The sequence below is a fragment of the Podarcis melisellensis genome, assembly GCF_964234715.1.
Source record: "Podarcis melisellensis genome assembly, chromosome: 3".
In the NCBI taxonomy this organism is placed as follows: Eukaryota; Metazoa; Chordata; class Lepidosauria; order Squamata; family Lacertidae; genus Podarcis; species Podarcis melisellensis.
Genome location: NC_138530.1, coordinates 108,760,851 through 108,784,933, shown reverse-complemented (window position 1 = coordinate 108,784,933; position 24,083 = coordinate 108,760,851). Strand labels below are relative to the sequence as shown.

The 24,083-nt window shown below is 42.8% G+C and overlaps 1 protein-coding gene across 3 annotated transcripts in view; it reads left to right on the top strand.

The window, feature by feature from the left end:
• The window catches only part of PLCB1 (phospholipase C beta 1), a 455,075-nt gene that overhangs the window by 122,002 nt on the left and 308,990 nt on the right, over nucleotides 1-24,083 (top strand). For all 3 annotated transcript variants that reach the window (XM_081906043.1, XM_081906045.1, XM_081906044.1), the window contains one exon: nucleotides 13,830-13,904. In XM_081906043.1, the coding sequence (XP_081762169.1) occupies nucleotides 13,830-13,904 (75 nt within the window). The remainder of the gene's footprint in view (nucleotides 1-13,829; nucleotides 13,905-24,083) is intronic.

Here is a 24,083-nt window from a genome sequence, read left to right as displayed (position 1 = left end):
CTTTCCTTGACATTTGCCTCTGGATGAAAGTGGGAAGTGTTCTCTACAGCTTCTTATACCTATGTCTAGGTATTGGTAGTTTTGTGGGCCTAGTTTATGGCTCTTTTTTTGGGGGGGGGAATGGGTTCATTTACAATGGCCTATTGCAAAAAGGAATAAGGAAAAATCATTCTCTGTAAATAGACTGCATTAGAAGAATGTTGGTTGATTGTATCGCTCAATCTTTTTTTGTGATTGTTTCCATTATGGTTTCATTTGGAGGCAGAAAATTTCCAATTTGTCTAGCCCTGTGTGTCCCATCCATCTTCATGGTGGTGTTGAAGGTTGCTTTTTGTTCCCTTGTAGTTAAAAACGGCTTCAGATTAGGAAGTTTCATCCAGAAGCGTGCTGATTATGATTGTAAGATTTCCACCACAAACCTGGCTAGCTCTGAAAAGTAACTTTTCCAGCAATTGTCTCCTGGAAGCAAAGCTGCCGAAACCGTTTTTCTTCTTTGCTCTTGCATGTCAACACGTTTGGCTTATTTTGAAAGCACTTCAGTGTCTGGCAACGATATGGTGCTTACAACAAAGCAAGTGGAACAGCGGATGCAAAGCCTGGAATGGATAAAAGGAAGGTTCAGAATTCCTTTAGAAATCTCAAATAGAACTTGGCAAACTGTAGCAAGCGGCTTCCTATCATAGCTAGACAGGAAGTGTCATATTTGATAAGTGGCATTTGAGCTTTGAAGCAGGAGTTTTCACTTTGGGAGAGATTCCCCCCCCCCCCTATTGTTAAGTGGAGACAAAACAATCCCCTGGCAGCAAAACTTTCTCAAATGTGAATCAGGCTCAGCTAGCTAAAGGTTGTGAGAACTGTTCATTCAGAATTAGAGAAATTGGCAAGTGTGCATCTTAGGCAAGTTTATTCAGAAGTACATACCCATTGCGCTCAGTGGGGGTTTGCTTTCTAGTTAGTGAATTTAGTGTTATAGCCCTAATCATATTTCTTGCTTAATTCGGCAATATCCATATTTGACCGGGTAGCATCTTCAGGAGAAGCGTGGCCTCATAGATGAATGTTACCCATGAATCATGTACATCAATGAAAGATCTTAGAATGATTTGGATAGAAGCTGGGCTATATTGGTCTCAGTTGCTACTACAATTAGTGGGTGAATGCTGCTTGTACAAGCAAATAGAAATGCTTAGAAATGGGGTACAGCAGTAGCCCCATGATTCCCAGACCCAGAAAATATGACCTTTGAGTAGTATTTTAGAGATACAATCAGATAATGGCATGTGGTTGTACCATGGCTTATGGCTTTTTTTTTTTTTGCTTAGTCATGGGCTTGCATATTTGATTTTTGGGGTTGGGAACACTGGCTGAGAGCTACTCCCCCATTCCCTTGAAAATTAACACACACACACACACACACACAATCAGTAGGTGTTGGGATATTATTTAATAGAACAAATATGTGAGTCATGAATTTACCTTCTGCTCAGGGTGTTACTTTCAGGTTTCTAAAATCTTGCAAGTGTTCACTGCAAACTAGAAAATGGAATTTCAAGAAGAGAAAAAGAAATTGGTCCCCCAAGGGTCAGTTGTATCCATAGTCAGTGTTATATTTCTGTCTGGACTACAGTGATGAATGCAATTCCTTGATGGATAGTTTTAAGGTCAGTGGCTTTTGATCTGCAGATGGTAGCAGGGCAAAGGAAAGGAGGAGGCCTACAACGGATGGTAAATGGTATTTTCAAAGGTCTTTTCGTGCACAGCTCAAGTGGGAATAAATCCAAATTGTGACAGTTCCTGAACTGTCCTTGAATGTATGAGTCACCAGCCTGGCAGCAGAGACTTTCTCTAGTGCCCCAGGGCAGGTGCCTGAGACCTTGAGATTCCTTTCTTCTTTAAAGTAAGCCTTTAGCCCTCCTAGGAAAAAGTTGTGGGGCGGGAGTGGTAGCGCAGGTACCTTCTAAGTGATTTCTGTGAGTGTGATGTGACCAGCTTAATGTGCTTAACTAGGTGTGCTTAATGTTATATGAACTTGATGGTGAGCCTGGATAGCTCAGCTGGTTAGAGCATGGTATTGCTAACTCCAATGTTGCAGGTTGGATCCGTACAGCTGCATATTCCTGCATTTCAAGGGGTTGGACCAGATGGTCCCCAGGGTCCCTTCCAACTCTACAAATCTATGATTCTGTGATATCTGATCTGTCCTCAAACAGAGATTTTCATTGTTAGCTTTGGTTTCGCTCCCTTCACCATGTCTTATCAACTCCACAAAGTGATGGGATATGCTTAGAAAATCATACACTTCCAAAGGTAGAAGGAAATGGAAAAAGCTGGATTCGGTGCCTGTTTCACTCTGGGTTTCCCTCTTGACTGAACAAGACTTCTAGTGGGACCCTGTTTGGTTGATTTTTGATGTGTTGCATCATGGCCTATATCATTGTCTTGAGATGGGGATGCTGGCAATGCCATGGCCATGCTGTGTCTGACTGCATGGGTTAGCAGGATGTTTCTCTGCCTCCCCTGAATCTGACAGTGGCTCAGGTTCACTGTGGCTGTAACAGCAGGTGTAAGTGATCATAGGTGATAAAGATTCTCAGATGCGTGCCCATGGCTTGCCACGCAGGGGCATTATGTGAGAGGTGCTGGGGGGCGTGGCCCCTGGTGCACGATTTTTGAGGGTGCACAGTCCAGGTGTTCCTCTCCATGGGTGTCACCACATCGGGGGGATTTGCCTTCCAAGGGCTGCATTGGCCAGCTGGGCTCCCCCCTGCATGAATGGGCAGGCAGCTCAGCACAGCCCCACTTTGCTTCGGTGGGAGTGGGCTTGCTCTGGCAGGATTGGAGGAGAGGGTTGGGCTAGCAGGCTCCATTCCCCCTTGCCCAACGCCTATACTTGCGTGCCTTGCCTAACGCCTGTGCTCATGCCCCAGGCGATGGCAAGCGACACTACACCATTGTTTCCACACAGAGACTTTGAGGTGTCTGCCTTATAATTCACTGCTTTACCTCTTGATAGGGTAATGTGATGGTATAAGTTACCAACCAAAGTTGTTGGCCGCATGCTGATTGTTTTCAAAGGAATTATTTCTTCTTCTTTGGCAATCCCTCGTAGCTGAGTAAGATTGTCTTCCATAAACACGGTTTTAACATTGAGTCCGTAAGTGACTGTGGAGGCCAGTTCTGGAACCACACGACCTTTCACAGTGAGGACAATGGTTACAAGAACCACCACCAAGTTGCTCTATATATCCTGCTTGCAAGTTTCCCACAGGCATCTTGTTAGTCACTGTGAGAAGAGGATGCTGCACTTCAGATGGACCATTAGCTGGATTCAGCAGGCTCTTCCTATATTTTTATGGCTGTCCCAAGGTCACCCGTGAGCTTCATGTGGCTGAGTGGAGTTTTGAACCTTGGTCTCCTTGTATCTCCATTACTCCATATCAGCTCCCCTCAAGACTGAATCTCCTCAGGTATATGCATGTCTCAGGATTAGCTTTAAAATGTTCTCATTAAACTGGCCTGGCAGCTGCCAAGAAGTGGTGCTAACTGAATTTATGGAGACATATTCTCTATTTTATATGCACTCATCTGAACAACTGTATCCACTTGGAGGCTTAAACACACTGCCCTTCCACATCATGTATTCTCCTTACTTAGCAGTTTGCGTCGGATAAAAAAGAAGAAACAGTTTAATGCAGTCATCAAACACAAGGTGACCCCTATTAGCAGCTCTGATTGCCATAGTTTCCAGATTTCAGATCCTGGCTTTTGTTCCAGGCTTCCAATCTTCAGCCTACAGACATTTTTAATTCCCACTCTCCACTCTATGCCTACCATTCAGCTTTCCCTCCTCCGTACGTAGCACAATGCTGCTTTTTGGCTGTTTGGAGAGAATTAAATTGCAAGAGTGGAAATTCCATCTTAAAAGCATACAAGATGCCATTCAACGAGTTTTAGTCAACACAATGCAATAATGCATAGCTTTGTGTTTACAAGTCATGAGCCAGGTTCTTACACCAATTGTAACAATCAATTTCTCAAATGTGGCAAAGAAAGGTCACATCTCACTTCTTGTGAGTCCATGCCTTTCCCTTTGTTGGGCTTGAAAATAATACTTCTCAAATAATAATCCTCAAGCCGCATCCTGTGGTTGAAGAAAGTGTTGTTCACAGGTAGGGGTTTTTTTTTTTGATGCTGTTGGAATTGCTGCCAATACTAATAGGGGATTCAAGTGGAATATGCAACAAAACGTTGTGGGGTACCTCCCACTCCTGTGTGTGCATTTTATTCAACGGTAATAATGGTAGCTTCCTCTTAGTGCTTGCAGGATTCATTTGATAGTGCTGTGAAAAAAATTCCACATCTTCTGGTGAAAGCCTGGGACTTCACAGCCAGATGTACAAGAAATGTTCTGCTGGTCATTTGACATAATATGCCAGCCAAATTCATGATTTTAGGGCTCCATTCAGACAGAGCATTTTCCACACAGCAGTTCCCCTCCACATCTCTGTGCATGATGGGTGACCCTGAGGAAGGTTCTGAACCCTGATAATCTCTCCCCACTCCCTTAACATTCTTCTATCTTTAATAAATGCAGTGCCACCGTGATTTTTCTTGAGAGTTGTGAGGTAGGGCCTTGTTGTTCCAATTTTACAGAGTGCTACACATCCGTCATCACAGCTATCTTTACAAGAACCTTGTGAGGTTCTGTCATGATTATTATCCTCTTACTGCAGGGACTGAGGCTGAGAGACTAGTGAGTTGATGGCTGCTGTGAAATATGGAAGAGGTCCTTGGCGGTGCATCGTCTTAGATACTGCGCTCTGCCAATTCTAGCGAACGTAAGAGCATGTGGCATTAATCTTCACGAAATTATATCTGAACTGCCTCAGAATGGCTGAAAAGGAGTAAAGTCGGTTACTGGTCAATTTTAGAAATGCTATTATCTGAACCACATCCGGACATTAGGAAATAGTGATGAAATGGAACTGAGCAAAACCTTCCAGTAGGTCATCCCCCTGGTAGGCTGAACTCCACACACCTCGTCACAAAGTGACGTCAGATGGCACCCCAAATCAAGTCAACTAAAAGGACAATCCATTAACACCAGCTGTATTTTTTGTAATGGCTATATGCAGTGCTTTTTGTGTGTGGGGGACACAGGGGCACTCATACCCCTAAACATTTTGTGAATCTACGTTTGGCCTCATTGAGGGGCAGTATTTCAATATGAGTAGGAAAATGAGAGTACCCCTAAACATTATTTTTAGAAAAAAAAGCACTGGCTATATGGACGTGGAAAAGACACATGCCCTGGAAGTTGAAAATTAGGTTCTTTATTGAAAAGGATAGGTAAGTAAATAAGGGCCTTTAAAATGCAGTTGTTCAGAATTTGAAAGCATACAGGTGCCTTTTTAAACCATCATTGCTCCATACATCTTACTTCGGAAACCCAACTAGCCAGTCTTATTGATTTCAAGGCTTTCTTCAGGCATTTTGAAGGGAGACTTGTAACTGAACAAAGCATTTTTCAAAAAAATAATCTTGAAAATAACGTTGGTTGTGAACCTCACAAATGCAAACATAACAATATGTGGATGACAACGTCTAATATACAGTATTTCCTTTTGGCTGAATAATGTTCACAATGGTTTTCTAATGGATAAATGTGAGGCTGAGTTTGGCACAAAGAGACCATTGTGATCTATATGTCACTCTCTCAGTTTCCCTCTAAGATGCCTAATGAAGACAGACTTGTGTGAAATCTCTCTGAACAGATGACTTGCATTGTGACAACTTAATTCTCCTTCAGATAGCTGCCTTTTTCTTTACTGAAAAGTAAAGTCATATGCCTAAATCATTCTTGAATCAATTGCCCACAGGTATGGATGTCAGTTAAAAGGAAGAACATGGTAGCTAAACCTCAAGACTGTGTGATGAGTTCTGCATAATAGACCATGCAACGAAATGGCACCTGAATGAATGCAATTAATGCCTGTGTCAGCAGAGACAAGAGAATTAGTTATCAAAAGTTCCCAGAGCATATGTATGTGTAAAGCCAACATGCTGCAAATGAGGCATTCAAGTGAAACTCAAGATGTGTGTCATTTTCTTTTTTTTCAAAAAAAATTGCTTGGTTCACAAAAAATGTGCATTGTCTTTTTTCAAGTTGTACCGTCCTTTTTTACATTCAAATACACCCCATGTTATCTTCCTCAGATATGCTGTCACAAATATTGCAATGGGGTGCATTTTTTTTTTCAAGTAGCAGTTTTAATCAGATGTTAGGGCTGCTTAGGTCAGCAAGCTAGAGTGATGTGGTCCTGGGCTACTTGCATTGCATAATACACTTGTTTCAGCTATTACATTTCAGAGAATATGAGTTGTACCACTGGAGGATGAGTTCTCTGTCCCCCTGTTCATCATAAACAAGGCAATAACGGTATTGCTTAGTTCCAATATGTAGACACAGAGGTGAGCATTAGGGCTTTCATTTTGATATATGAAGCACAGATAAGTAGAGGACTCATAGTGGCTTTCCCCCCATAAACTTGGGATGTGACACAATCTGAATTGTCCTACTGAGCCCCGACTAAATTGCAGAGTGGAAATGGCTAGGAACTGGTATTACAAACTGGCAGCACATGAGGAAAATCAATGCTTCCGCTCTTCATGATGGGAAAGGTCCTTTTAATCTATAAGCCATTGCTTCTTCCCTTCTATGGAATTAAATCCCACAAAGCAATGGTCACCTACTTTTATGGCTTTAAAAGAGAATTAGACAGATTCATAGAGGATAATGTTATCAGTGGTTAATAGGCAAGGTTGCTATGTTCTCCCTTCACTGTTGAAGGCAGGGTACTTCGGAAAACCAGCTGCTGGGAATCACAAGTGGGGAAAGTGGTATTCTGCTCATGTACTCCTTGGGAACTTCCCATAGGCGTCTGGTTGACCACTTTGAGAACAGGATGCTAGATGTACTGGACCTTTGGCCTCATTCAGCAAGGTGCTCCTTAAGCTTTTCAGCATCTCTGTGTAGCAGAGCCCTCTCAAGTGTTGTTGCACTCCCAGCATGCCCTACGGTCACCCTGGAGGACCACAGGTTTCTCACTCCTGGCTTAAGGTCGTAGGTCTGCATGATGGAGGACTTGGCCCTTTATTTCCAATGTGTTTCTGCTTTGCCTACCCATCCTACTGGTTATCCACAGGGAGTCTTCCAAGTGCCTTCGATGTCAGTGCTTTGCCTTTTCTTCTCTCCACAAAAACACCAGCTCCACAAAAGTGATGCATCTTATGCTGTATTGGCAAGTCCTGCTATTCGTGAATGGGAGCAGACATTGGAACCAAGTGCATCCCGCTGATCTTAACGCACTGGATTGGAATTAACAACAACCTTAATTATTTTTATTGGATTGCTTTTCTGTTTTGTTAAGAGCTCCTTGAGTCGTTGGTTAAAAGTTTAAAGAGTATTGTTCTGAGAAGATGATATGGAACACTGTTCCATTAAAGGTAAAGGTAAAGGGTCCAGTTGCGAACGACTCTGGGGTTGCGGCGCTCATCTCGCTTTATTGGCCGAGGGAGCCGGCGTACAGCTTCCGGGTCATGTGGCCAGCATGACTAAGCCGCTTCTGGCGAACCAGAGCAGCGCATGGAAATGCCGTTTAGCTTCCCGCCAGAGCGGTACCTATTTATCTACTTGCACTTTGACGTGCTTTCGAACTGCTAGGTTGGCAGGAACAGGGACCGAGCAACAGGAGCTCACCCCATCACGGTGATTCGAACTGCTGACCTTCTGATCAGCAAGTCCTAGGCTCTGTGGTTTAACCCACAGCGCCGCCTGCGTCACTGTTCCGCTGGATCAAAAGAATAGAGTGAATAGTGCTTTTTGTCCCTAGTGAGAGAGCAGTGTCCATGGAAGGTTGGCTCTAACGTTTGTCACCCTTCATGAAAACGGGACAGCAATGAGATAAGCCTCTTGGTCATTTGATGCTACCTTATATTGAGCTAGACCCACTGGTCCTTTAGTCCAGGACTGTCTGCTCTCTAGTTTGCAGGCAAACGTCTTTCTTATCCTTGTAGCTGGTGACGGCAGGGACAAAACCTGGGTCCATTGGTACACAGAGTACCTACTTTGCTACTGAGTCATCTCCAAGAGGCATCCTCTGAGATTCATTTTAGATGTAGCCACATCTGGGTTATGGACTTGGAATGGGTGCGAGCTTGTTGTTTGTTTCTGCTAACAATGCAGGCAATAAAGGGCAATGTATCTTCCGGCCAACTGAAGCTGTGAAGGCATCAGTGACTCTTCCTTCCTCTCTTGCTTCCCCCCCATCTCTGCAATGTACAGTGGGAGCCTTTATTTTTAAACCAGCATTTGGAATTCAGTGTTTCATCACCTCTTCCTTTATATAACAGAGCGTGTGTCGCAGTACAAATATTTGGACCTTTTTTTTTCTTGGGGCGGGGGAAGAGTGATATAGGATCAGCTTTACCTCTTTCAGCATTAATAAAATGCCTCATCTTTGCTGCCATTTATAAGAAAAGGAACCCCCTGGTGTCCTTGCAATCGCCATCTATTTTGCTGTTTTTCTCTGCTGTGTTGTGTAGCCCAGGACTGGTGTAGGCTTATAAAGCCACATATGCTAACATGTCATAAACAGTCACAGATTTCACAAACGTTTTGTATTGGGGCAAAAAATATATATCCAATTACCATATTTTTCCATGTATAAGACTAGTTCCCCCCCTAAAAAATAATGTCCAAAATTTGGGGGCGTCTTATACATGGGGGTCATCTCCCCACATTTTCTTAAACCTGAGTTCCCAAAAATAGGGATCGTCCTATACATGGGGGCATCTTATAGACGGAAAAATACATTAATTCCCCACTCCACCACAAATGTATACAAGGTAGAAAGTAAAACGACACCTTATTTCAATAAAAATTCCCTAACAGTAATAAAGAAATAAAGAAGGGGTAAGTACAAAGAAAAAGAAGAAAGAAATGGGGAAAGTAGGTAGAGGAGAGAGAGAAGAGGTAGAGATTTGTACAGATGTGTGGGCAACAAACTTTCAGTTTTAGAATGAAGGATTTCTACACCTCAGCTGTTTTATTGGCTTGGTTGGTTGTTGTTGTTATTTTAAAATTATATATCTTGCTGGTGCTACCTGGATGTGATCAGAGCCTGGATAGCTGTCAATTGCGGTTTTATTTTTAGCCCATCATTGACATCTCAAATCCCATGTCAGCAAAGCTGTACTAGCTACTGGAAGACAAGGCAAACTGTGGCTTTAGTATGAGTTGGAAGACATAAGGAGTGATTTTGATAGGTTTGTTATGTGATAAACTGTTTCAAGTAAACATGAGTTTGAATAAATCATAATCAAAGGTTGAGGGAATGTTTGGCCTTCCACATACTGCTGAACTACAACTCTCATCCCCCTTGGGTATGCTTGCAGGTGCTGATGGGACTTGTAGTTCAGTCAACATTTGGAAGAAGGGCACATGTCCTCCATATATGGTATAAAGAGATAATTGATTTCTGAATTGTGTGATACCTAGTACATTCCCATCTCCCTATATAAAGGTTGAGGGACCAAAAGATGTCAAGAGTTGCAGTTCAGTTCAGAAAGCAAGAATGTTTCTGGTAACTGGAGGAGGAAGGTGACAGCCTCTCATCCGACAGCCACTTTTGATGGCGAGTAACATTGCTTTCTGGCCCTGTAAACCAGCAGCTACATAACAACACAGTGAAAGACTCTGAAACCAAAGGAGGGGAGGGATGGGAAGCCCTTTAACAACTGACAAGCTGGAACGTGTGCAGTGGAGGGCAACCAGGATGATCAAGGATCTGGAAACCAAGCCTTACGAGGAACAGTTGATGGAGCTGGGTATGTTTTGCCTGGAGAAGAGGAGACTGAGAGGAGATATGATATCCACCTTAGAATATCTCAGGTGCTGTCACATGGAAGATGGAGCAAGCTTGTTTTCTCCTGTTCTCGAGGCTAGGACCCAAAGCGATGGCTTCACGTTACAAGAAAAGAGATTCCAAATAAATTTTAGGAATAACTTTCTGATAGTAAGAGCTGTTCAACAGTGGAATGGACTCCCAAGAGAGGTGGTGGACTCTCCTTCATTTGAAGTTTTTAAGCAGAGGTTGGATGACCATCTGTCATGGATGCTTTTGTCGAGGTTCCTGCATTTCAGGGGGTTAGACTGGATGACTCTGAGGGTCTCTTCCAACTCTTCCAATTCTATGAGTCTATGACCATGAGGGCCCACCACCTTAAATAATAATAATAATAATAATAATAATAATAATAATAATAATAATAATATATATTTATACCCCACCGGGTTTCCCCAGCCACTCTGGGCGGCTTCCAACAAAATATTAAAATACAGTGGTCTGTTAAACATTAAAAGCTTCCCTAAACCTTTCCCCGAGATCTCACCAGGACATGCAAGAAAGTAAGGCCCCAGTGATATCCTACAGCGCATTTCCCCCTCTCCTGGCAGCAAATCAGCCCAAGATGCACATAGCTGCATTGGACCATAAAATAATGATCAGCTGGAATGGGAACAAATCAGTCTGATTGAATGGCTTCTTTTAGGCAGTGGTTGCTGAAGGGCCAAAGGCAGCTTATCAGCAGAGTCAGTAGAATAGCCCTGTTTCTCCCTCAGTGCAGTCTTAAACATGTAATGCACAAACATCAAATGACCATGCATACAAAGGTTTTTAAACATTGGATCCACAGGGAAATCATATATTTTGACTCACCAGGTGGGGCAAAGTTGCTCTGGTAGCTTCCCAGCAGGTGGGTTGGTGTTGCTTACTGGGAGAGAGGGGCAAGTCTTGACTCCACCAGTGCCATTCTACTGTGCCAAACCCCCCCACTGCCTCTCTCCCTCCTGGTCATTGGCAGCAACCCACTTGCCAGGAAGCCAGTGTAGTACCTCTGCCACACCTGGCAAGCTGTTTCTGGATTCATGTGTGGTCTTCTTGGCATTCAAGCATATCACACTGTAACAGAGATTCTACAGGGGTACAGGTTGTGGGCAAAGACATATTATTTATTGGGCATGGTTTGATAATTTTGTTTAGAGAGCTAATCTAAGGAAAGTTCCTGTCCCCATTCTGAAATTCAATACTCATAAATAGCTCATGAGACATAAGAAGGAGACCTTTATAAGCTTTGGAGACTCGTGATAAGACGAAATTTTGGAAATTGGTGACTGATATGGAAGGTTGCTCTTCTCCAAAATATGAGTGTCACATTGCGGAACTATGTAGGAGGAATTTTTTTGTACAGCAGTCTAATGATCTAATGATGTTTAATGAGTTTCAGGGGGGAGGAATCAGTCTGTACCCATGAAGCTGTATCATATTGAGACAGATCATTGATCCCTCTCTGTAGTACCGTCTACTTTTCCTGATAGTGGCTAGTTTTTGACTGCCTGAAGTCCTGTTTAACTGGAGCTGCCGAACCTGGAATATTTTGCATGCAAAGCATCCCCTGTGCCACTGAGCAATGGTCCCTGCTTGCTTTCTGTCCCCTTTCCCCAAATAAAATATAAATCCTCTATTGCTATGGTTACTGTTTCCATTGCCTGGTGTGGGCAGCCTGGTAGAAAGAGTGTACTTGCTGCTACCCTGCAGCTTTTTCCTTACTGAGTGCTTGCTACAGCCCTATTGAAAATGTAAATTATCTGTATATCAAATTAGTTTTAAAAAAACTACCTCCAAACACGGCATATCAGTTTCCTTCCCAACCCCAGCCCCAAAATTGTTAACAGTGTTCATAAGGGGGGAAGTATGCTCGTTTGTGGGGTCCTATGCAGCTACGTGGATTTCTCATTAATTCAGTAGCTTTCCAGGGATCAGAGATGGATTTAAATCTAACATGTTGTGGTATACTGTAATAATCCAGCGCTGGCAGTGTTTATGGAACTGAGCAACTTTTATGGTAATACAGACAATTAGTGCAGCTTATTTGCTCTAAATACAAATTGTATCCACAGGAGAAACACAGTAGATGCTGCCAAGTCTCATAAAATTTGGTTGCCTATGGCTCATGAATTAGTGCGCTAAGTAGTTGAGAAGGACACATTGGTGCTGGGCTTCTGGATGGAGCATGTCACACCTTAATGATGATGATAATAATTATTTATTTATTTATACCCCGCCCATCTGGCTGGGTTTCTCCAGCCACTCCGGGCGACTTCCAACCAAATATTAAAAACACAATACAGCATTAAACATTAAAAACATCCCTGAACAAGGCTGCCTTCAGATGTCTTTTAAAAGTAAGATAATTGCTTATTGCCTTGACATCTGACGGGAGGGCATTCCACAGGTCAGGCGCCACTACCGAGAAGGCCCTCTGCCTAGTTCCCTGTAACCACACTTCTCACAGTGAGGGAACTGCCAGAAGGCCCTCAGCGCTGGACCTCAGTGTCCGGGCTGAACGATGGGGGTGGAGACGCTCCTTCAGGTATACAGTTCCAAAGCCGTTTAGGGCTTTAAAGGTCAGCACCAACACTTTGAATTGTGCTCAAAAATGTACTGGGAGCCAATGCAGATCTCTCAGGACTGGTGTTATGTGGTCCTTCAGGTATACAGGACCGAGGCCGTAAGCTATACCATAAAGGGCTTCCCCACTGGGATGCAGTCAGATGCCTCTCCCCTCCCTTCTAAAGACCCAGCTCAATGCATTTGCTGCCATTGTAAAGTTGTGACATAGTAGAAATGGAGATGGGAGGAAACCCCACAGAACCATGGACAATCTGTCTGTGGGTCAAATTCCTCCATGGTCATGAGAAACGGGGGCCGATCCATGTCCATAACAATGCTGCTGGTGGAATTTTCTTCTAAAGGAGATTCCTCTTCACTAAACCATTTACTTAAGGAGTGGGTAGGTGGAAAAGCCTCGAAGGAGAAAACTGGGTGAAGGGTGGGCCTCCTTGTTATACTCCCGGTGTGGACTTGACCAGAAAAGTCTTCAGTCAAGTCCACCCCTAGGCTCCACCCAGGGGAGCCAGAGAGCTGGCTTTGATTGGCTCCCTGGCGGAGGAGGCGCTGCCCCCTTGTGACTGCACCATAGTGTACTTGGCTGAATGGGAGGAGATCTGCTCCCCCTACGTCACCGCAAATCATGGCAGTCAGGGATGGATGAGTGAACCTGGACTTTTCCTCGATGCCGCTAGCTTCCAAGTCTGCAGCTCAAGTAGGTCTCCTGGTCTCTAAAAGGCATAATCTTACCATGATTTGGGAAGACTCACAATGATGGGCCAGTGGTATAAGACAGCTTCCTTTCTTCCTTTATCTTAATTTATTTATTTATCTTTAATAAATTTTTATTGGGAATTTTATTTACAACATAACACAACCCCCCCACCCCCCAACACAGAAATCCACCCCCTCAGACACAAACATTACAAACAACAAGCATAATATACAACAATACAAACAACCAAATAAAAGACTTCCGTTATCCTGTTTCTGGCATCCTTATTTACTTCTTATAAGCTGTTTCCTTTATGAATAATTATTAAGATTTTTCTAATTATAACTTAAATATCCACAAAGTCTCCTGCAGACATTAATCGAAACAAGTCCAGGTATGAATTTGAGGGCACTGTTTTGTGATGTATTCCCTGCATTTCCCCCATGCTTTTTGAAATTCTTGTCTAGTATGATCTCTAATTGCCTTTATCTTAATTTAGAGTGGGAATGCTTGTAAAGACCTTCATATGCAAAACTGCAGTGTAAATGATGGAATGACCTAATGCAACAAAACACATCTCCCCTCCCCCCTTCTTGTCTCATCAGGTGCAGGAATCGGAGCTGCTGGATATCAGCCTTGTCAAAGATGCCCGATGCGGGAAACATGCCAGATCACCTAAGGTAGGTCACATGGGGAGGTCAAAGATTCTCCACTGCTGTTCTACCAGATTGTGCTTCGTAAAAATTCCCTATGGGTCACATTTTGTTCCTAAAAGTTGCCTCTCCAACCATATATGTGTCTTTGCATAACTGCAGCATAGCCTTACTTATAATGATAGCCTCAAGGTGCTTAATTAAGGGCTCTCTGGGAGAGGCAAGCATGCAATTTGAACTTCGTCTTGTACATTGACGGAAAGTCTATTATGTGGAACATTTTGGATGTCATTGCGGAAGTGACTGTGTTGTGAAGCAAGTACATAATTTCACTTTAGTTTTGAGTGGCTATACCCTCGACAGCTGAATCGGAACTGTAATGTTAATTATGAAGTGCTCCTTTTTAATAAACATTTAATAGATAGCGTAAGTAACTCATCATGTTTGCAAGAGATTCCTAAATTAAGTTTTTCTATTTTCTGCATCTGTAAATTGGATGAAAAAGCTGCATTGTTGAACCGAATGTACCTTCTAGATAATGGCTGTTTTTTCATTTTCAACTTTTCATTAATAATCACACAAGCATGCAATCCAAACTCAAAGCTATGCTTGGTGGCACTTGAGGATTTTTCACGCATCTCACCAGCTATGCTTTATGGAAGCAAGTTGCCATCCTTGGCCTTTCTCAGTTTTGTTTTGTTTTTTAAGTAGGCAGCTGCCGTGTGCAGGTAATTGTGTGCTTGGATGTATCATGTGACTATGGAATTGCTTTTTCTAAAGCATTTTAAAGTTTCTTCCTAAGGGCCCATTTCAGTGTCAGAAACTTTCCAAAAGGTTAGAATTGTAATTGAAAACCTATGGTAGCAATTCGTGACATGCACATAAATATCAAATTAGTACTCCCTGATTATTGGCTTTATGATGAACAGCATGAGAGCATTAACAATGGATAGAACATTATTTTAAAAAGCAGCTCCCTCCCCTTCCTTCTCTCTCTTTTTCTCTTTCTTTTTTGAGACAAGTGTTCCTGTATCAAAAAGTATGTTTCGCTAAGGTGCACATACAGTTATTTGCTCAGTGGGGTCTTGCTTTTGTTAAACTGCATAAATGCTTTCCTTGCTGTTGTGCTCCACCAGTCAGTGGCAAGTAGCTTTCCTTGCAAGCTGTTTGTAAAAAAGAAAAGAGGCCTTTCTTTGCCTGGGGATGACATGCCTTACCTATGTGTGTGAGCTTGCCTGTTGCTTTGAGGTGAAAGGGTACCTTAGTAATGCAATAATGTGTTGGAAAATCAGCTAAAATCTGTTTGGTGCAGAGCATGGTTAATTGTGCAGTGAACCCTCTAGTAACAACTGGAAAGATCTGTGGCTTAAATGACTCCATCCTTTCTCTCTTGCTGTCTCTTATTCCTGGAATTCCATGTTGGAACACCTATGTGATACTATGTCGCTGCTTTCCTTCCAATCCCTCCTCCTTGATGAAGCCTTCAACACAACTCCTAAGTCCCTGTCTTCTAATGATATTGGGCTTAGGTATATCCTTCTCATTTCCCCTCCCTCCCTCCTGGTACGCCTCCTTCCTGCAACTCCTGCAGCCAAGCTGGTACCAAATGTATTGCTCTGCTTTCCTTTGAACCACATAAGTGAGGCCAAGAGGGGCAGATTGTCATCTGGGCAGCCTAGGTCCTCCATACACACTGCCCAGGTTACACCTCAAGAAGTCAATTCAGTGCTAACTCAGCAAAACAACAGAGGAGGCAGCAGTTACAAGTCATTGGTCTCTGCAGCCACAGCAGGCGCTGGGATTCGCCAGTGGTTTGACTTCAGCCCTGGAGGCACACTCCATTGTCTCCCAAGGCAGATGGATGCCAACAACTCCAAGATGAGGTCTTTTACCTAAGCCTTTTCAGGGTAAAAAGGTATCTCCCATTGGCTTCCATTGTGTATTGTTTTTATCATCACTTAAAACTCGTGGCGATGGAGGCTTTTGAAAGATAGATGACATTTAAAGCAAAAATGCAAAACAGAACTGCCTAGCCCATTGGCTGTTTTTGCATCCTTCCAGAAAGCATCCCCAAAGTCTCCATGAGATGTCAGCCCACTGTGAAAGAAGCAGCAGTTGTCATTGAGATGTGTGCGACATGGACTAGTGCAGGATTGACCCAAGACGTTTTGCTGCCTGGGGCAAAAGTTCCAGTACTCATGGTGCCCTTACTTACTAGATTGGTAGCCTCAATTTTAAAGATGCCAGTCATGAGTGGATTTTCGCAGCCTTGCCTCAAGAATTATTTGATGTCTGCCAGTACATATTAATGATCTGCAGAGTCTCTCCTTTAGCTAAAAATCCATCTCACAATCTCTGTAGAGCCACTCCCAAGCCAGTAACAATATTTCCATTGTTTCCAATTGCATTCTGAATTAACCACTCGGGGTAAATGGCCCGATGTGGGTAGAGAAATGGAATCTCTGCCAGAAGCAATAGGAGGGCAGTCAAGAATAGAAGAAACTGAAGGGTGTTTCAGAAGAGATATTCTGCAGGAACAGAAGGAAAATCAGAAAGATGGGGTGTGAAGATCTAGTTTTCCCTGGGATGGTCAACTTTCTGTACCAGTGATTCTCTTCCATGCAAAAGAGATTCTCTTCAAAATGAAAACTAGCTTGCAAGGGTGATGGATTCTGGCATTCTTTCTCACTTGCTACATTTCTTTGCGCTGGGGTCTTTACTTTATGGAAGAGAGTTCCATCACGTGAACCCTTACCTGTCCTTAGAAACAGGTTGACAGCCTCCTGTGATGAAAAAGTTGGTTTTGCTGGGCAGGTTGGTTTAACAAGTGTTTCTTTTTCTTTTTTCTCCTGCCAGCAAATGTTTAAAGAATGGCAGCCTCTGATTGGCCATGGTTCCATGAGGGAGAGTTTAAAGGAGAGAATATGAAGAGAGGTTGAGGAGGTGGGGTTGGAATTGAGGTTGGAGAGGCTGGGAGATAGGTAGGGAGACAGGTTAGGAGTCGGGTTGAGGTGTAAAGAGTGAAAGGGAAAAAGAGTTGGTTCTGGAAAAGAACTTCCATTATGAGTGCATTGTGAAGGACAGTGTGTGGCGTCCTGTAGGAGGAATAGACTGGAATTTTACTGGGAGGCAGAGGTTGAGCCAGGAGAAGTAGGAGCTGGAAAGGAACAGCCTATTTGGGACTCAATCTAGAGGGGAGAGATTCTTAAGAGAAAGCGGGAGACTCCCAAACCCAGTGAAGGGAGGGAGTGTAGAGAGTGCTTGGGTCTATTTCTTAAAGTACCTCAGAAGCAGGATTGTTAAAGGGGGTGGATAACTGAAAGAAAGTATCACCTTATAAAGGGACAGACCTATAACACAAAATAACTAAGGGTGAATTAAAGTGAAATAGCACTGTATTCCTGCAGTAACCTAAGTTTTATCCACTTGTGTTATGTATTATCTTGCCTTAAATAAATCTATTGTTTATTTAAAGAAAACCCACCTGAGACTCCAACTTACTAGTTATCCCCTCACAAAGGTTCCCCACAGGATAATCTGGGATAGTTTTATTTAAACAAAAGAAAAACCTTTGGGTAAATGGTTGTTCAGTGAGTTGGGGGCAATTTATCTAAGTGAGAGCAGGCCCAACGGCGTGAGAGGAAAAAGTGTCATTGCGCTCATCACACCTCCATGAAAATTAGCCCATATGCATCTTGCTAATATTGACAATTTAGTGAAAGGATCAATTTGTAGGAGCATATTCACAATATGAAAAATTTAATCTAAAAAGCTACCCATTGTGGTTCTGTTTCTTGTCACAGAGTGTTATACGAGGAAGGGATAATTATTTCTCCATAAAACCTTTGTCTCCATATTAATTTCAACCTCCCACCCACCCACCTCACCCCTCTGCCTGCATGTAAAATAGATGGTGGAAGTTTGTTTTTGAATTATGGATAGCTGATCTAACTGTGAAGCATATTAAAAAATATTTTTCAGAGACAGTGTTGAGACAGCTCTCTTATTAAAATGCTGTTCACGACTGCATTTTTAAAACTGGATTTTAGTAGTCCTATAAGAATGTTAGTTGGCCAAATGTCAGGTTACTCTGAATGTCATAGCGTTTGCTTTTCTAAAAGGTTCTGCTTCTACAATTATGTGATAAGTGGAAATATTAGCTGCTTTCAAAAACAAAATTAGATTTCTGGTTCTTGGGTCTCTCAGCAGAAGCTGAGAAGCTGAGAAGGATGAGCCTATAGATTGAATCTTAGGAAATAAATAAAAATGCTGAAATGCTTTGCTTATGAGATATAATTCAGTCACTCTCCCCCAGTTCAGGGTTGACTTTAAAAAGAATGCAATCACAAAAAACTTTTGCCCTTAGAATAAAATTGCTTACTCTGAGTTGTGTTTGTGCTAAAGCAGCCGTGACTTTTTCAGTTAGAAAATGGGTACTTGCAGATGGCTCTGGTGGGTTTGTGGAAACATAAAAGTTCCATCTCTCTGTGTTTCTGTGTACCACATTTTAAGGATATTGATAAGCTGGAATGTGTGTGGAGGAGGGCAACCAATATGATAAAGGGTCTGAAAGCCAAGCCCTATGAGGAATGGTTGAGGGAATTGGATTTGTTTATCCTGAGAGGAGATAGCGATCTTCAAATATCTAAAGGGCTGTCACATGAAGGATGGAGCAAGCTTGCTTGTGCTCTGGAGGCTAGGATCCTATCCAATGGCTTCAAGTTACAAGAAAAGAGATTCCTGCTCATCATCAGGAAGAACTTTCTGACAGTAAGAGCTGCTCAACAGTGGAACGGACTCCCATGAGATGTGGTGGATTCTCCTTCCTTGGAGGTTTTTAAGCAGAGGTTGGGTGTCCACCTGTCATGTATGACCTTGTTGAGATTCCTTCATTGCAGGGGGTTGAAGTACATAACTCTTCTGTAACACCCACCCTCTTCTGAACATCTTTGAAGAGAGTGATAGAAGATTATATTGTAAGGACTTGAATATCCATGTGCTAACTGTGGCAACATTGGGCTACTTTACCTTTTACCTTCCATGTAAGCTACACTCCATACAGTGATGTATGGAAGTGAAAGCTGGACCATAAAGAAGGCTGATCACTGAAGAATTGAAGCTTTTGAATTATGGTGCTGGAGGAGACTCTTGAGAATCCCATGGACTGCAAGAAGATCAAACCTATCCATTCTTAAGGAAATCAGCCCTGAGTGCTCACTGGAAGGACAGATCCTGAAGCTGAGGCTCCAATACTTTGGCCACTTCATGAGAAGAGAAAACTCCCTGGAAAAGACCCTGATGTTGGGAAATATTGAGGGCACAAGGAGAAGGGGACGACAGAGAACAAGATGGTTGGACAGTGTTCTCGAAGCTACCAGCATGAGTTTGACTAAACTGCAGGAGGCAGTGGAAGGCAGGAGTGCCTGTCGTGCTCTGGTCCATGGGGTCACGAAGAGTCGGACACGACTAAATGACTAGACAACAACAACAAGCTACACTCTCTCCTGCCACCAGGCCACAGGATATCCTGGGAAGAAGGTGTACCTGGGGTTTATGTAGGGCTTGTTTGTTGGTACTTGGGGGTGGGGATGGGGCTCAGGGGTGGAGGGGAGTGGGCACATTAGCACGGTGAAAAGCTGTAGATCATGACCTATGCTTTTATCTTGCGACACTAGAAATGATATAGCGTATTAGCAGTTAGCAAATGGAAATTCAAATTAACATGGGTGCTTAACATCCCGAAGTTTCACACAACAGTTTCTATGGAAACTAGAATCTTTATATAGCTCTGAGGATTTTGCTAACAAGCTGAAATAGTGGCATTAGTTGGGTGTAGGGCACATTCCCCATGGTGAACATTCATTTTTAAATGTGCTATGCATTTTATTATTACTGCTCAGTAGTCATACATATTTCAGCAGGGAAGGCTTTTCAAATAAAAATAAAACTATGCATTGTTTTCTTGAGCCATATGCAAAGTAGAAGATATTAAAAACATTTAATTTCTCCAAACATTCTGAAAGGATGGGGGAGAGATCATGGATGTAGCCGGGATTAACCGCCCCCATCAAGTAAATAAATAAAAATACTTAACTTGCTGACCAATCACATCACAGGTAGCTCAGTTCTGCTCCCCCCACCAAAACTCCTCCCCCCCCCCGCCATAAATCCTGGCTATGCCCATGGGAGAGATGTTAAGCACAGGGAAAGTTTCTTTTGAATATTTTTGCTGCTGCTGGTGATGATAATTCTACTTAAAATCTGTCCTTCACCATAAGGTCCCAGGTTGGGGTATGCACATAGCAAAACAACAAATAATGCAATCAAAATATCAGTACATAGTGGTGGGGAGGGGGGGTAAGCCTGGTAAGCAAGGTGGAGAGTTTAAAAACTCCTTTTCCGCTGAGTCTCTGCACAAAAGGGGCTTTAAAACCCTCTGCCTTGCTTACAGGGCTCTGGGATGGTCATGGAAGTGATCATGGGATCTCAAGGGGCCATCTTGAGAGCTCAGACATTGGGGGCAGTTCTGTGTGTTCTTCTGACCTTGCACAATTTTGTCTTTACACCCAGCCCCCAGGAACACAATCCTCAGGCAAGCAGTGCTTGCACTGTAAGAGTATAGTTGCTAACAGGCCATTTTGGACCTGTGCCTCCATACACTGTTTGGGGACATGGTTGAAAGAGAAAGATTTCCCGTCAGAAATCCTTGGCTTGCATCCATCCATTCGTTTGCTACAGCATGTGGAGCAACTGCATGTTGGACAGAGGAAACAGGTACACAATTGCTCACTGAAGCTTTGTAGGCGGCCCCCAAGTCCACTCTTTTAAGGCAGGGGAACAGACATGCACTGTCTTAGTCGCTAAGTGGCTGGCTTTTCCTCTGTGGTCGATGGCCTCATAGTCAGGCTTTGGTTGGGTGAGGAAAGCTATCAGTCTGGGCACCCAAGTTCCTACTGCACTGCAAGGCAGGAAATGTATCGCCTGCCTTGCAAGGTGCCACTGATGAGATGTTCTCTGCTTTCCTTGTAGCTATAACAGAAGGGGCATCTCTCTTAGGCTGTCTCCTCTCTCCCTCTTGTTTAAAGGATAGGGTGAGGAGTAAGCAAGCTTCTGGGCAGTCTCAACTAAGCCATGCGATGGAGAATCTTGCAGTGCCTGCTTCTTCCTGTTTTTTTAAAAAATATTATTCTTGTTTTCTAAGTCATTTGGTGTGTCCCCCCCCCAGATTTCATTTTCCATTTTTCTGACTAGAAACAAGCAGAGACCTATTTCCTACCCTCCAATATTCCCCACTAACTGACCCACCTTGACCCCCCCCCAATTTTTGCCTCCGACCCACAGAACATTCCCTATCAACAGGACACAGCACACAACTTTTAATTGATTAATGAATTTATCTCATAAAAATTATTCCCCGCTTGATTATAAAATGGTAAAATCAATAAAAAATTACAACCCTACTTTAAAACATAGAAAAGTTAGATTCCTAAAACAGATTACCTCAACTTTCTAAGCATTTAGGTGGGCTTGTCTAAACAGATATATTTTTAGCAGGTGCTGAAAAGAGAATAGCGAAGGGGTTTGCTTGATCTCAGTAGGCTCAAATGTTCTTGCTTATTGTTTGTGCTGTTTATTTTTATTTCTTGTCCTTTTTAAATGCGATTTAGAAAATCTCAGTGAAAGTATTTTGAAGATGGGAACACACTCCCATCTTACAAAACTAGCAGATCTTTCACGGGCCCTAACAAGGTAGTCTTTATATCAGCTTTGCTAATTAGGGGAGCAAATTTTAATCAGCAAGTGAAACACTTACTGTGGTTGTTTTATTCTCCTCATTTATGGAAATAAGCAAGTCTGCAGTGTAAACATGCCATATGAGAACAGAAATTTACCAATGAGGGAATTGTGGTTTTCTCATTTTTGAACTTAGTGAACATGCATGATGGTATGTCTTTAACTTTTAATTAGAAAGGATTGCATACAATCACGATAACCTTCTAAAAATATCAGCATTTAAAAGAACAGCCCTCTGGCATGTCAGTGAAGAATACCCAGCTTTGCATTTCAGTGAGATTAGGGTTGAGTGGTTTCTTTCATTTGCCACAATTTTTTTTTTTATCTTCAGATAAATATATGGGATTTTGTTTGTTTGTTCGTTTAGTTGCAAAGCGAGCTAAATTAGAAATTCTTTTAATTGACCTGTACCAAAGTTATCTATTACAGCCAACAATACATAAAGTATAGATTATATTCAAAGCATGGGGAACATGGGATCTGATTTTGCTTCTTGAATAATGGCACATCTTCAGAGGAGTCTTTCTTTCAGGAGCATTTTGTATTGGGGGGGGACAGAACATTCTCCTTGTGTAGAACATAAAATGACCCCCCCCCTAATTTTGTGGAGGTTTCTCTTGTGTACAAATGATTTAGTCCTGCAACATCTTTGCCAAGTGTGTGTCAGGGGTTGTATCTAATTAAGGTCTACTCAGAGTAGACACTTTGTAATTAATGGACCCAAATTAGTCATGTCAATCAGTTTCAGTGGGTCTACTCTGAGTGGGTCTAGTACGGGAAACAATCCCAGGATGCTACAATTACTCTTCTCTGCTGTATGTAATGATGTAATGATGAACAATTTTGGAAAAAGTAGAAGCTGTGTCTTGGTGGAGCATTGTCCTGGCTCCCAGTTGTTGAAGAACAAAAACTTGAATGATCTTTGCAAGCGTGCTAATGCTTAGATTGGTGCCCTACATTTGCAAATCACTCATCTAAGGCACAGCAGGCAGTACATCTGATACTGACACAACCCTTGCCATCCTATATGGCGAAGGCTCAACTTAATTCATCAAACAGTTCTGTTCCTTAGCAAGCAGTCTTGCACTCTGTCTTGGAGGTGGGATTTGCTCCAACCGTTCATGCCTCCTTCCTTGGGCGCCTCTGGGACCTAGGTGATGGAGGGAACCCCCCTCTGGAGAAAGAGAGCTAGACTCAGCATCTGGCATGAGAGACACTGTTAAGGTGTCAGAGATAGACTTCAACAGTTGTGGTTAGGAAAGCAAAGCTGAAGAGGCAGAGAGGCCTCTTGGCTCTTGCTGTGGGGATTGATGAGGTGAGAGAACAGGCTGAGGGACACACACATCTGGTCCAACCTCCAGGGTCTTCACTATTAGGCTCCCCCAGGTCTGGCAGAGACCTCCCCACCACACTGGAGCCAACCATCAATCTACATCATCCTGACTTGGCCACCCCATGACAAGCATGTGATTTTAATGGAAAATATAGTCTCCATAACCTCCATAGTTGATTCTGTGTATCCCTGGCGGCTATTAACAATAACCATTCGGTACTACAGAGAGAGGGAAGGAGGGCAGGAGAAAGTGAGAAAAGACCAAATACTAATAAAAGGTAAGATAGCTGACTAGTTTTAATTTTTTCTTCGGTTGTCTAAGCAATTCCTATTGGTAAATCAGTTGCCTTCCCAATATGCCTGTCCCTTTAAAAGGCTCATTTGTAACTGGTTGCAAAAAAACGACGAGGAAATGTTCAGGAAAAATGCAAGCTAATGACCCATCCTTTACTGAATGACCTGAAAAGATCAGCTTGTTCTGAACTACATGCATTCATGCCCAGGAACGTAAATAAAAACATTCTTAAATTCATCCTCGAAGCCAACACAGGACTTTGTGAATAGAAGCCAAGTGAGGCTGTGCATCTTAATGTGGGTTTCTCAACAGAATGAAGGAAGTTTGCCCTTGGAAGAAACAAGGACAGCCAAGTAACATAGGTTTGCAGCCCCTTTTTGGTGAACAGTGAACCAAACGTCGTGAAGTACTGGCAGGTGTTAACTAAACACTTGAATGCCATTAGACCTGCTGCTCAACTGGACTGCTAATGGCTTAAATTCCACAATGTACACAATACCACAAACCTTAAGTGTGGCAATAGAGTGGGATTCTCTGGGGCAAGCTGATCAAACAAGGAAGCAGAGCAATTTATGACCTGAATGTTAACAAAACAAAGAACATCTCTTCAAACTAGGACTGTATAGGTCTCTAGATTTGTAGCAGGGATGGATAGTCATCAGCATGCCATGTTTGAAACACTTGGCATTCATTTTCAAGAGACCTCAGACATTGAAAATCCATAGTTCCCCCGCCGCTGTGGTCTTCTTCTTATTCTGTGAGTTTTCTGTGGGAAAGAAAACTT